Below are 13,234 nucleotides of genomic sequence, written 5' to 3' on the forward strand. Positions count from 1 at the left end.
GTATAGATATTCTTGAGACACTGGGTAATCTCAGCCAAGTCTCAATACTATGAAATTTTGATAATAATCAAAACACAAGGATAACATCTGGAAAAGTAACGTGATCAGCCTGCAAACAAAACTAAGAGTGCTGGAAAAGTAACAATGTAATGACTGTACTGTGATAAGAAATATTAAAGTTTGTACCTTAATGTAAACAATAAAAAATAATTGCACAGTTCATCATGCAATTTATTCACAAAAATTTCTTTAGCATTAAAGAAATGGATTAAATACATGTTTTCTTAGGTCATTTCCTTTCTTAGTTTTTCATGAGAAGTGAATACTTCCATCAAATGTTTTAATTTGTGTAATGGAAAGTTTTCATCATACAACTTTTTTCCCTAATGTAATCCAGAGCTCTAAGTACAAGATATTTTACTTAAATGAATATCAAAATAATAATATACAGTTGCTAATTTATAATACTGCCAGTATAGTTAAATTACATAGCAATATTAAAATACAAAAAAAGGCACCTACAACTTCCTCATATCCCAGTTATTCTAATAATACAATGTTTATTTTTTCTTCACATAAGATGTTTTCACTTGAAACAAGTAATTTCATCCGCTGGAATTATGTAAAGTATCCAGGCTTGTCTTCTTTTCTTCTTCCTGTGTGTCTTAGTTTGGCTAAGGCTTTGTGTGCAAGGTACTTTTCTCGTTTCACTTTTTCATTTACATCTTCAGCTGAATCACTAACTAATGAACCTATCGCTATTCGCATTAAGAGTATAGTATGCTATAAAAAAAAAAGTGCAGTTATCTACATTATTTTGAGCAATTTTGTTAAGATATACAAGTTAAACTTATGAGAGACCTCAATTATGAAACACACACCAAGTAATAAGTTTGGTAAGCTGCTGTTTCCCTCCTAGAAATATATAAATCATTCAGCTTCTTGCACTGAATTCCCGTATACTAGGCTTAACAGTTAGGAAACTTCTACAGACCACAGAAAACGTTTATTTGGCAGGTACAAATCATTGGAAGGTGAGAAATATGCAAACGAGAGAGGATTTGAAAGAAGTGAAAACTAAGAGTAAGAAAGTAAAGATTTTAAGTCTGCTGTCTCAGTATGAGAAGGGCAATGATTGCTAATAAGTCAATGAGCAAATTGTGCAGGACGAATGGTATGCAGTTTATAGAAATATGGAGTAAATTTCATGGATGAAAGGACTTGCATATGCCTGATGGAATGCTTTTTGAAGTTAGATGCTTACAGAAAGTTTTGTTCAATGAGAAGACAGAAGTGCAAAATTAGGGGGAAACTACTGAAATTAGGAAATATGTTTGATTGCATCCTCTAGTCATCCAAGGGGATGTTGAAATGCATGTTCATGAATGTCAGAAATAAAGGAGAGGAAATTTTTTGCATTTGTCAGCTGGTCTTAGCCAGATATTATCAGCATCAGTGAGACCTGATTGACAAAATGAATGGAAGGGATATTGTATTTTTAGAAAAGATGGAGGGGTGTGACTAATGACAGCTGAAGAACACCAACTAACAAAAATAGAAGTTAAGGAGGATTTTAGATCTCAGGGAGATGATTCATGTTTGTACATGATAAAAATAAAGTAGAGGAATGGTAGTAGCCAGTTCAATGAAGCAGTGCAGATGGAAATACCTATAAAAAAAAAAAAAAAAGACATAATGCAAAAAATATTTTAGGTGACCCACTCCAAAAGTTGCATAACAGTGAAGTAATGAGTAATGTTTAGCACAAAAAAAAAGAAGAAAATTATTAAGATTTTTTGGAGGCAAAAGATCCTGCAACTAATGTGTTTGTGTCAGGACAGGCTAGATGTGAAAGTCAAACCCAAGAAGAGAAAATTGATCTTGGTTGATGAGCAAGATATTGTCAAAAGTGAGGGAGAGTAAAGCATGGTCTTTCTTTTGGAAAATCATTAGTGATAGCTTGCTGCAAGTATGGTTTATACCTGCACTATGGGATTTCTTTTGGCCACAGTTTTACAGTAGCTTAGCTTGTTTGCTTATGATGTAGAGCTGTTTCTATATCATGAGATTTTAATTAAGTCTTGCAACAGGAAAAGTTTTTCTTTGCAGTTAGTTATACAAAGTTTTTAATTTTATGAGATAGTGGTAGAAATTCCTCCAGGAAATCATTTTCCAAAATGTGAAGAAGAGAGGCAAGTGACAGCTTTAAAAGAGATAATGGAGTATAACAAGATTTATTCCTTCACACCCAGCAGGGAGACATATCATTTAGTTGTTAAAGTATGGAAACTAGAGATAATACCTTGCAATGTAAAACCTACACTAGATTACCATTAGGGTATTACCACCTGCAATGGCAGGATGCCTAGAGAAAAAAAAAAATAGAGATTTCCACTGGAATATATAGAAAATAGCAATGAAATCCTTATCCGAACATTCACAAAATGGGTATCGCAAGTGATTTTTCTGTGCACTACAAATGGGCCATATTGCACACATAATTTACTATTAGTTGGCAGTATATGAAGGATTAAGCAGTGTACATTGTGGAAAAGTGCAGTAATATATTTCAAATCTCTGGAAGCATCAATAATAATAATAGTAAATTTTGTCAACATCAATACACCTTGAGTAATGGTGAAGTATTTGCAAGTCAGTGTCCAGTTCTTTTCCAGAAATGTAAATGTAAACATCACCTCAGAACTTCTGCTGAAAGCATGGGAGCATCAGTTAGAGCCTGTTAGGAATGCATATATATTATTATTAGCATCCCAAGACCTCATTGGGTCAGACTCTTCTAGGAGGTCCTTTTATCATACACACAGCTCATCATACCATGCTTTAAACACACTCAAATTCTCTGCAGACACCACACTCTCAGGCAAGGCATTCCAATCATTCATAACTCTGCATGCAAAAACCTGCTTCTCACTCCCCTGATCTCGCACTGTTTTTGGTTTTACAGAAAAAAACTGTAAAACTGTTATTACTGTGTAAAACCTCTCCAACATTGACCCTTTACTAACTTGTAGGTCTCTATCATATCACCGACTCTTCCTCCTATCTACTAGACTCTGCAAATTGCATCTTCTCAATCTTTCCTCATATTCGGCATTCCAGAAATCGGAAACTACCTTAATCAGTCATCTCTTCGCCCTTTTGAAAACTAGGTGACTAAATCTGTGCACAGTAGTCCTTGTGGCCTAACCAAAGCCTTACTTATACAAGTCAGTGTTCTCCACATCATTCCCAGAATTCTTTCTGTTGTCCTCACAATTTTGGCAATGTGTTCCCTAAATTTCAGAGCATTATCCACTATCACCCTAAGATCTTTTATTTCCTCCACTTCCAACAATATATCCTGACCAAGCATAAATTCTACATCCCATCCTTTAAAACCTTACATTTCAACATTAAACTCACATCCTATGCCCATTCACTCAATTTATTCAAGTCTTCTTGTAAGGCCATACCATCTTCTTGTTCATCATAGTTCGTCTCTTCATAGTTTGTCCCAACTTTGCATCATCTGCAAACAACTGAATATCTCCATCCAAATCTTTGCCAATATCATTAACATACAGGTTAAACAGCAATAGCCTCAAAACAGACCCCTGAGGCACACCACTAGTAACTTTCCTCTTCTGGGGTATTGCTCCCCCATACAGAACTTGCTAATACCTATCAGATAGCCAGTCTCTGATCCAATGCACTAATCTAATATCCAACCCAATCCGCTGTAGATTGAATATTAACTTATCATGCGGTAATCTATCAAACACCTTTGCAAAATCCAAGTATACCACTGTGTATCCCTCTTCTCTATCCAAGAAAGTAGTCACCTTATTGTAATAAGTAAGTAAATTACTAAAGCATGATCTCCCTTTAGCAAATTCATATTGTCCATCAAAGATAATACAATTGTTGTCAACCAAATTCTGGATCCTAGTTCTCACCATCTTCAAAAACTTAACCACAACACCTGACATACACACAGAGAGGCCTATAATTTGATGCTCAAGTTCTATCACGTCCCTTATGAAGCAGCACAATCTTGCCCTCCTTCCACTCCTTTGGAATTTGAGCCATAGCAAGACTCATTAAAAAAATATGTCAAGGCAGATGTCAACTCCTTGGCACGTTCCTTCAGAATACATGGTGATATATTATCAAGTACCACAACCATGTTAACATCATCAAGTTTACTCAATTCCCCATACAACTCTTGCTCACTTACAGTCAGTCTCTTCATCCCAACATCAACTGCTCTCAATCTTTCCATGATCTCACATTCATAGAAACAAAACACCTTTATGAACTGCTCATTAGGTATTTTCACTATATCTTCTGCAGGAATTGTCATTATATCATTGTTTCTGCAATTAATGTCATCCTTCCATAATCAATCATCATCATTCTTTTTTTTTTTTTCCTGGCTACACATTGAAAGAGCTCCTTAGGATTATTTTTGGCTTCATTACCTAACTGTTGCTCTCACTTTACTTTTGCTACCCTTACCAACCAAGTCACCCTCCTTGCCTGTTCTTTGCAATCCTCATGGAATTGGTTATTAATACTTCTCTTATGCTGCCACCATAATGCTTTTTTTTCTCTGTATCACACACTTAATCTCTTCATTCATCCATTTCACCTACCTTATTTAACCTTCTGACCCTTGGAATACATTTAGACATTGCTTCTACTAGATAGTTCTTGAATATCACCCCCCCCCCCCAAGCTACACTGATCTCTTTTCCAGCTAACTCCTGTCTCCTGAGTTCCTCGTAATTACCAGTCTTGTAGTTCCACATATATCCTTTTCTTACAGAGGTCCTCACACTGCTGGCAACCACCCAGGTAATCACCTCATGGTCACTCTCACCAATTGGTGGATGATTTGACACCTAATTTATAATTACATCCTCTGATGAGATGACCCAATCCAAGACTGTCAATTCTTGCATGCCCTCTGTTACATACTGTCCGAGGTAGTTATCCCTCAAAAACTCAAGAAACTCATTTTCGTTACTTCCAGTTGCTGTCTCATCATCCCATTCTATATTTCCATAGTTAAAATCACCCTTTTCTTATTCGCTTGTACATTTCATAGTCACTTCCATCCACATTACCAGGTCTATAACAACATCCAACTAAGTATTTCATTCTATTCACCTCTACCTCACACCATACTACCTCAAAACCACTGGCACTATTTCCCCTCTTGCAACTCTACTTTGTATGGACATAACTCTTTCTTTATCATCAATAACACTTCCCCTCCATTTTTTACCCTTTCTGTCCTCACAAAACACATCATACCCTTCCATCTCTGTTCCTGTCAGGATGTTGTCCTCATCCAACCATGTCTCACTTATTCCAACAATTTTTGGGTGAATAGATTCAATTAATGCAACCATTTCATTTGCCTTGTTGATTACCCTTATAGTATTTGTGTACAAACACAGCAGCTTATTCCTAGATCTACAGCTAGTTCCACTGATACCACTTATTTGATGTGACTTCTCCATGTCTAATTTCAGCCATTTCTTTTTCTCCTTATTTGTCTTAGAACCTTCCACAAATCCAACTGTTTTTCCTTGATCCCACATCATCCCCTTCCCTTTTTTGTATATACATGCATTCACATCCTCTGGGAACATCGACCTTTCTTGAATAGTGTTCTTCTGTCTGCCCTGAGCCACCCCATTTTCCTCTGTCTTGAAAGTTTATTTTTCACTGGGTTAGACTATAATAAATTTAGTTTAATCCCTTATCCAAGTGTGAGCAAACAAAGTTTGCACCTGAACGTATCTTCAGGACTGGGGTAAGGTGGTACAACACCGGCAACTCATTGCAAAGGTGGAACAAGCTAACATCACTCCTCTCTCAGTATCTTCCATAATGCAAAACAGATCTCCTTGTGGATATGTATAATGTTATGCATTAAGGGAAGGGCCACTACCCAGACTAGTTTCAACCTTTATTGAGGTCTTCAGTGGGAGCCAGGCCCAAGTGGAGATACTAGGCAGAAGCATTAGCAAGGTCATCTCTACCTATAGGAGTTGCCAAACGGTGGGCCACCTTTTTATTAAATTACTCAGGATTTAGAGAAAGATGTTGAAAGTTTATTTTTTACTTGGTCAGACTATAATAAATTTAGTTTAATCCTTTATCCAAGTGTGAGCAAACAAAGTTTGTGCCTGAAAGTATCTTCAGGACTGGGGTAAGGTGGTACAACACCGGGCAACTCGTTGCAAAGGTGGAGCAAGCTAATATCACTCCTTTCTCAGTATCTCCCATAATGCAAAACACATCTCCTTGTGGATATGTATAATGTTATGCATTAAGGGAAGGGCCACTACCCAGACTAGTTTCAACCTTTATTGAGGTCTCTTCAGTGGGAGCCAGGCCCAAGTGGAGATACCAGGCAGAAGCATTAGCAAGGTCATCTCTACCTATAGGAGTTGCCTATAGGTAGAGATGACCTTGCAATGACCTTTAAGGTGGGCCACCTTTTTATTAAATTACTCTGGATTTAGAGAAAGATGTTGAAAGTTTATTTTTCACTTGGTCACAATATAATAAATTTAGTTTAATCCTTTATCCAAGTGTGAGCAAACAAAGTTTGTGCCTGAAAGTATCTTCAGGACTGGGGTAAGGTAGTACAACACCGGGCAGCTCGTTGCAAAGGTGGAGCAAGCTAATATCACTCCTCTCTCAGTATCTCCCATAATGCAAAACACATCTCCTTGTGGATATGTTTAATGTTATGCATTAAGGGAAGGGCCAAAGACTTTTAACTGACCAAAGACAATTAAACTAAATTTATTATTCCCTCTGTCTTGCACACCTGTTCTTCATTCTCTATACTCATACCACTCAGTTCTTCCTTTGTAACCACCTCTTCAATCTCTCCCATTCTTCCACATCACCTCCTACTTGATCAGATTCATTCTCTGCACTCACTTCTCTATCTTCCAACAGTGGTCTCTCCAAGTGACTCACCAAACCACTCAAATGCAGTCCACTTTATCCTTCGAATTCATTTCTCACATGAGTCACTTGGAGAGACTGCTGCTGGAAGGTAGAGAAGTGAGTGCAGAGAATGAATCTGATCAAGTAGGAGGTGATGTGGAAGAATGGTGCATTTATAGCAGACAATATAATGTGATGGACATTCCCTTACTCGCAGTAGAAGAAATGCTTTTTTTTTTTGGAATACCATACCAATTAGCAATGGAAAAGAATTTGAATATTTGTGAGTTAAAATATTGTTTGTTGATGGTAGTAGTATCATCATGTCATCAGTTGGAGAATTAAGTAGAAGGAGAGATGGTGAGACTAGTACAGCATGCCCTCCCATGATAAGTCCTTGGAAGTGTCATGCAATAATAATCATTTATAAAAATTTGAAGGGTTGATTTTTATATTTGTTTAAAGATAAAATCCAGCAGTGGGTAGATAGAAATACAACACTCTATGGCGGGTAAAAGGGCTTTGTAAAAGTGAAATCCTGTCTTAGTAATTTACTCACGTTTAAAAGTAGAGTGAAAGCAGAATTAGGGAAATGGGCAAACTATGCCCATTTCCCTAATTCTGGACTTTGAAAGAGCATGGAAAACTATTACAAAAGTTAGAGTAAATAGGAATGGGTAGGGGTGGCTGACAGACACCAGAGAGCAGTACATGGTGGAGCAGAATCTACAAGAATGAGGGTGACTAATGGAGTGCCTGATGGTTGTGTGCAAAGGCCACTAGTCTTTAATTTAGACAGTCATATATTTAAGGAGAAGATATTCAGTTGTTTGCTGATGCTGAAAAACTGGGGAGGAAAATAGTTGATACGGGTAATATAGTTTATTTAAATCATTCTGCAGGATTTTTTTTTTTTTTATTTTATTTTGTGCTCATACACAAGAGGTTGGTTGATCAGCCTATAGTACATTAGTACAGTGTATGAGTAGTGGGTTGGGAAAGGAGGAACTTGTTTACATTTAAATGACTGTAAATTGTATTCCTTTGGAAACATAGCAGGTGGGAGACTGTTCCACAGTGCAGCAGTTTGCAGGATGAAGGAGGAGGAAAAGGTTCTGTTTGTTTCTAGGTGTACCATGAAGGGTTGTTAAGAAGCAGCTGCACGTGTTCCAACGAGCTTAGTACTGAGTGGAGGAATTATTGATGTTATTTCAGATGAGCATTTCCCATGGAAATGTTTGTAGAATATACATACTGCAGAAACCATATGTCTGTGTGAAAGTGGGGGAGAGAGAGTTGGTAAGAGATGGGTCATTAATAAGTCACTAATTGCTCTCCCCTGTATTGAGTCAAGCATTTTGAGAAAGCTTCTAGGCACTGCCACTCCATATGTAGGAGCAGTATTCATTAGCTGGGTGGATTTGTATAATATTAACAGCTGTTCAGGGATGAAGTAACGTCTTGAGCAAAAGAGAAATCCTAATTTTTTTGAAGCTGAGGATGCAATGTTTGAGATGTTTGTGCCAGGGTGATTCCGAGGAGCGAGATCTTAGGCTGTCTGGAAATTTGGGTATTGTCGAAAAGGATACTGGGAAAAAATGGTTCTTTTTTATGGGAAATATTACAGAACTGGGTTTTATTAGCATTGAAATTGATGAGATTATCCGAACCCTATTGTAGGATGGCTTGGAGATCGGAATTGAGCGTGGTGGTAGTTGATGTTCTGTAGGTTGAGGTGAGTTGTGTAAGGTTTATCAAATGCAAGCGAGGAGTGTAGTGTGCTGTCATCTGCAAAACTGTGTATTGGGTTGTAGGTCAATTGAAGTAGGTCATTGATATATAGCAGGAAGAGGGTTGGTGAGAGGACAAAACCTTGTGGAACCCCAGCGTTAATTGATTGTTGAGAGGATAGGGAGCCACCACCATCACAGATCCAGAGTCAGAGATCTCCTGTTGATCGGCAGCAGGTTAATAGTTGATAGATGGGTGTTTTCAAGATAGTGTAAAAGTTTGGAATTGATGATTTTTTCCATTACTTTTGACAGGACTGAGGTAAGCGACATAGGGCAGTAGTTGGACAGCAGTGACTTTGTCACCCTTCTTGGGAATGGGCTGAATTTAGGCCAATTTCCAGTTTTTGGGATAGATTCCAGTGGAGTAAGAGAGTATACAGGCAACAGAGGATAGGAGATAGTTCTGGTGTGCAAACTTTCAGGACAATTGGGGGAAATGCCATTAGGGCCAGGAGACTTTTTTTGTGTCTAATTTGGACAGTATTTTTCTAATCTCATCCTGGCAAAAGGATATATGGGGCATTGTATGTTTGGTGTCTGGAATAGTTGGGAGAAATTTACCATCATCAGTTATGCATGCATTGGAAGCAAAGTGTGAAGCCAGAAGATTGGCTTTTTCTGTGGGTGATGATGCAATAGAACCATCTGGGTTCTAGAACCATAGTGTTGGGCAGAAGTTATGGCCAATTGCTTTGACAAGAGACCAAAAGGCTCAGCTACCATTTCGACAGGCTGCTAGTTTCCTACTTTTTGCTCTTTCTAACTCTGTTTTGGAAGCATTGATTGTTTTTTTTTTTGCATCTATTTTGGGCTTTGGTATAAGCTTTAAAAGAGGATGAGGTTATTGACTTCAGCCAGTTGTGGTATGTCTGGTGTTTCATCTGTACAGCCTTGGCACATCTTTTGGAGAACCAGGGTTTCGTTAGGGAATGGCAGTTCAGAGTACTGTGTGGAATGTATGTTTCCATGCCTGTGATGGTTACTTTGGTAATAAGTTCGGTGCATATGATTGGGTTGGAAGGCTGGAAGCAATAGTCCAACTATGGAAAAAGAATAATAATTAACTTAATGTGGCAAAATGAAAAGTTTATGCACTTTGGGTTGAAAAGTTACATACTGTGTATCATATTTGATGGTACAGAACTGCAGGAAATTGATGAAGCTAGGGACTAAGTTCAGAAGGCATATTGTAGAAGTTGAGCTCAAAGAATTATTAAATGCTGAGAAACATACTACCCAGTAAAGTTAAGGAGGTTATTATCTCTCTTTATGAGGCTATGATTTGGCCACATTTTGACTACCTGTGCACAGATGTGGTCACCTGGATTTCTTGGGAATCGGAGGTGGTGGAGGAGATTCAAAGATGAGTGACCAAACTGGTGACAGATCTGTGGAATGAGAGAAAAGGTTGAAGGTGTAGTGGCTACAAAGTGTAGTTGATAGGCAGAAAAGAAGGGATATGACAGAACCTTATTAACTTATAAGATTCTATAAGACTGACATGAAGGAAATTTTTCAGTACATGATGAATAGAGAGAGAACTAGAGCTCACCCCTGGAAGTTGTGTAAAAGTGGGCAAACTAGATTTTTTGCTTGGAGAGTGACAAATGAATGGAATGAATTGCTAGAATTAGTTGTATCTTGACAGACAGTGAATGATTTTATGGAGAGGTATTCGTGTATAAAAGGTTAGTGTGGGTCTTCTGCAATGAGTCATCTGACTCTATGGAGATACCCATAGAAGAATTCTAGTAAATATCAGATTTTTGGTGAGATGATGTAGGCTACCCACTTGTGAATATTTCATCAAGGAAAGATAAAAATAGATAAAATTTTACAATGAGCTATTTCTCACACTGTTCCATTTTCTTAGCTTACATCAATTTTATGGTCAACTGCAGGGGTGACTGGAGAGCAAATGCTGGGCAGTAACGGCCAATCACATGCATACCAATCATTTCTGGATTTTGGTTGTTTAGAAAGCTTTTGACTACATGATGGTATAAAGGAGTAGAGGTTGCTTTCTTTCTTCTAATGCTATCAGGCATATGATCAGCATCCCTTCACTTTGTTATCCTTAATAATAACCAAAACCAATCTGAGTAGTAAACTTTCCCATAATGCATAGTAATATAGAAGTCGAAAAGAAAGTGTGCTGTGCGTTGTGAGGTACTGAATCAATAGATGTAAAGTCAATAGGCTCTATACAGAAGTAGTCTCCTCAGGAATGTATGTCATATGCAGATTTGTTTGCTTACATTTAGGTAAAGGATTAAAACAAGAATATAATTTACTTTGTAACCAACTGGAAACTTTATCAGTTATGGCAGTGATTGTATATCCATTTACTGATTCATTATTGGCCAGCCCACCACAATTTAAAGATCACATTTTGCAAAATATGACAAGATTTTGTAGCATGTACTCTTCCGGTCATTTAAAAATATGGCAGATGAGATAAGAAGACGTGCATGTTTGCATGAAATGCAGACAGTGTGAGGATTTGGGTGGTCTCGAAATAAGTATCTCAGGTTTCAGTACTAGCAGCGATGGTGCTAAGGAAATGAGTGTTTGCTAGGAGCGAGTTGTGAGAGGCAAGCATCAAGCAGCATGGACTTCATATTAGGAAGTGTGAATCATGCAGGGTATAAAAAATGAGTTCACTTGTGTGAAGGCAGAGATCAGAAATGTTCAAAGGATAACTGAAGCATCCATTTATCAACAAGAAGTATGGAAATTCTTTCTTGTAAGGTTACACATTGGTCAGCATTCATAGTGAAGAAGTATGAGAGAGCGAACTAGAGAATGAGGGAAAGTCGAGAGAATATAGCAGAAAGGGGAAGGTAGATGATAGAGAGAGAAAGCAATATTTTGGATTTATGGCTACAGCAACTAAGGCTATGAGGCTAGTATACTATGTCTGTAAATTATTGTGTGCTTTTCTGCTCAGTTTGCTGTTTTGCAGGATCAAAATCCCTGCCACCTCTGTATGAGATGGGGCTATTTTACCTTCAGTTGAAAAGCACTGATGAGAGTTCTTTGCGTTCTAAATGGGATTCGAACCATGGTCTTTGCAGTCAAAACGCATCATCGAAACCGACTGGGCTACAAAGGAGAATTAGGAGGGGGTGGTGGAGAGATATGTAGGTGAGCAAAAAATGAATGGATCTGTGAGGGAGTGATGTATAGAGATTGAAAGATTTGTGGTGTGCAGAATAGAATGTTAGAGGAATGTTTGCCTAGAGGAACAATAGTCTGTATGTGACAAACAAGGTGAGACTCTTGACAATACAATAGCGATAGTTGGTACAAATTATCTGAAAGGAAATGTGAGAGATTTGAGGTTACTGTTAGGAACTGTGCAGCAGAAAGTATGAGAGGAAAGATAGTGAGTGTTTTATCCAGATATGATAATGCAGAATTGAGGAGAGCAAAGATAATGAATGACATGATAGCAAGGAGGTGGTTGTTCAGGGTGCATTTGAAGACAAGAGGGTGGACTATTTGAACATGGAAGGGCATAGGCATCTAGATAGACTATTCTTCTCTAGAAAAGTAAGAATGTTAAGGCAGAGAAACTAGAGTTGCCAAGATGGATAGCAGAAATGGCCTCTTGTGGGGTTAGCTAATTAGAGGAATGTATGGTATATTTCAGAGTCAAGTGGAGTAGTCTAGAGGGAATAATGATCTCCTTTTTCCTAATATGGGTGCCTGTTCCTCTCATTCCATCTCTTTCTTGGTCTTCTGATTCTTCTTTTCCCACTTATTTTGTATCTGTATAATATTTTTGGTAGTCTGCTGTTGTCCATTCGATTTAAATGTTCTAGTCATTTTTGTTCATACTGTCTTATGTAGTAATTAATTGGTTTTATTTTCAGGGATTGTAAGATTTCTTCATTTGTTTTATGGTTCCACTTGGTATATCCAGCTGTTTTTCTGAGAAACTTCATTTCTGCTGTTTGAATTCATTTTTCATCTTTCCTTTTTATGGTCCATGTTTTGCTTCTGTATAGTAGAGTTGGTTTTGACAAGACATGATATAGTCTGATTCTAGTGTGTTTTTGTACTAGAGATGGCTTAAATATATTATTTATTATGCCATTTACTTTGACAAAGTTTGATATTTTGGTGTCTGTCTTTTTCTTCTTCGTATGATAAATCACACGAAGGAAAGATATCTCATCCCAAGTATCTGAAAGTATTTACTTATTCTAATATTTTATTATCTATCACTATTTTACTTCTTATTGGGTTTTTTCCTTTGAATGCCATTACTTTTGTTTTTCTTTAGATATTGTCATATTATATTGTTTTGAGATGTCATTTATATTTATATATTGAAACACAGAGGTGAGAGGGTACATCCTTGTTTTACTACTCTTAGGAATAATGATAAGTACAGAAATGGTGACAGTGCATTAATGTTTCTTTATACGAATGCCAGGAGTATCAAGAAAGGAACTGCA

The 13,234-nt window shown here is 37.4% G+C and overlaps 1 protein-coding gene across 1 annotated transcript in view; it reads right to left on the reverse strand.

Annotated features, from left to right (window-relative positions):
- Positions 1-590: 590 nt before the first annotated feature.
- Positions 591-13,234, reverse strand: part of LOC150102797 (anoctamin-6-like) — a 210,737-nt gene continuing 198,093 nt past the window's right edge. Inside the window, exon 8 of the mRNA XM_090399801.1 lies at positions 591-783. Coding sequence (XP_090255927.1) covers positions 619-783 — 165 coding nt within the window. The 3' untranslated portion in view covers positions 591-618. The remainder of the gene's footprint in view (positions 784-13,234) is intronic.

This window comes from Typopeltis vanoorti, chromosome 10, assembly GCF_054136105.1.
Source record: "Typopeltis vanoorti isolate ZY-2024b chromosome 10, IOZ_Tvanoo_1.0, whole genome shotgun sequence".
NCBI classification, from domain to species: Eukaryota; Metazoa; Arthropoda; class Arachnida; order Uropygi; family Thelyphonidae; genus Typopeltis; species Typopeltis vanoorti.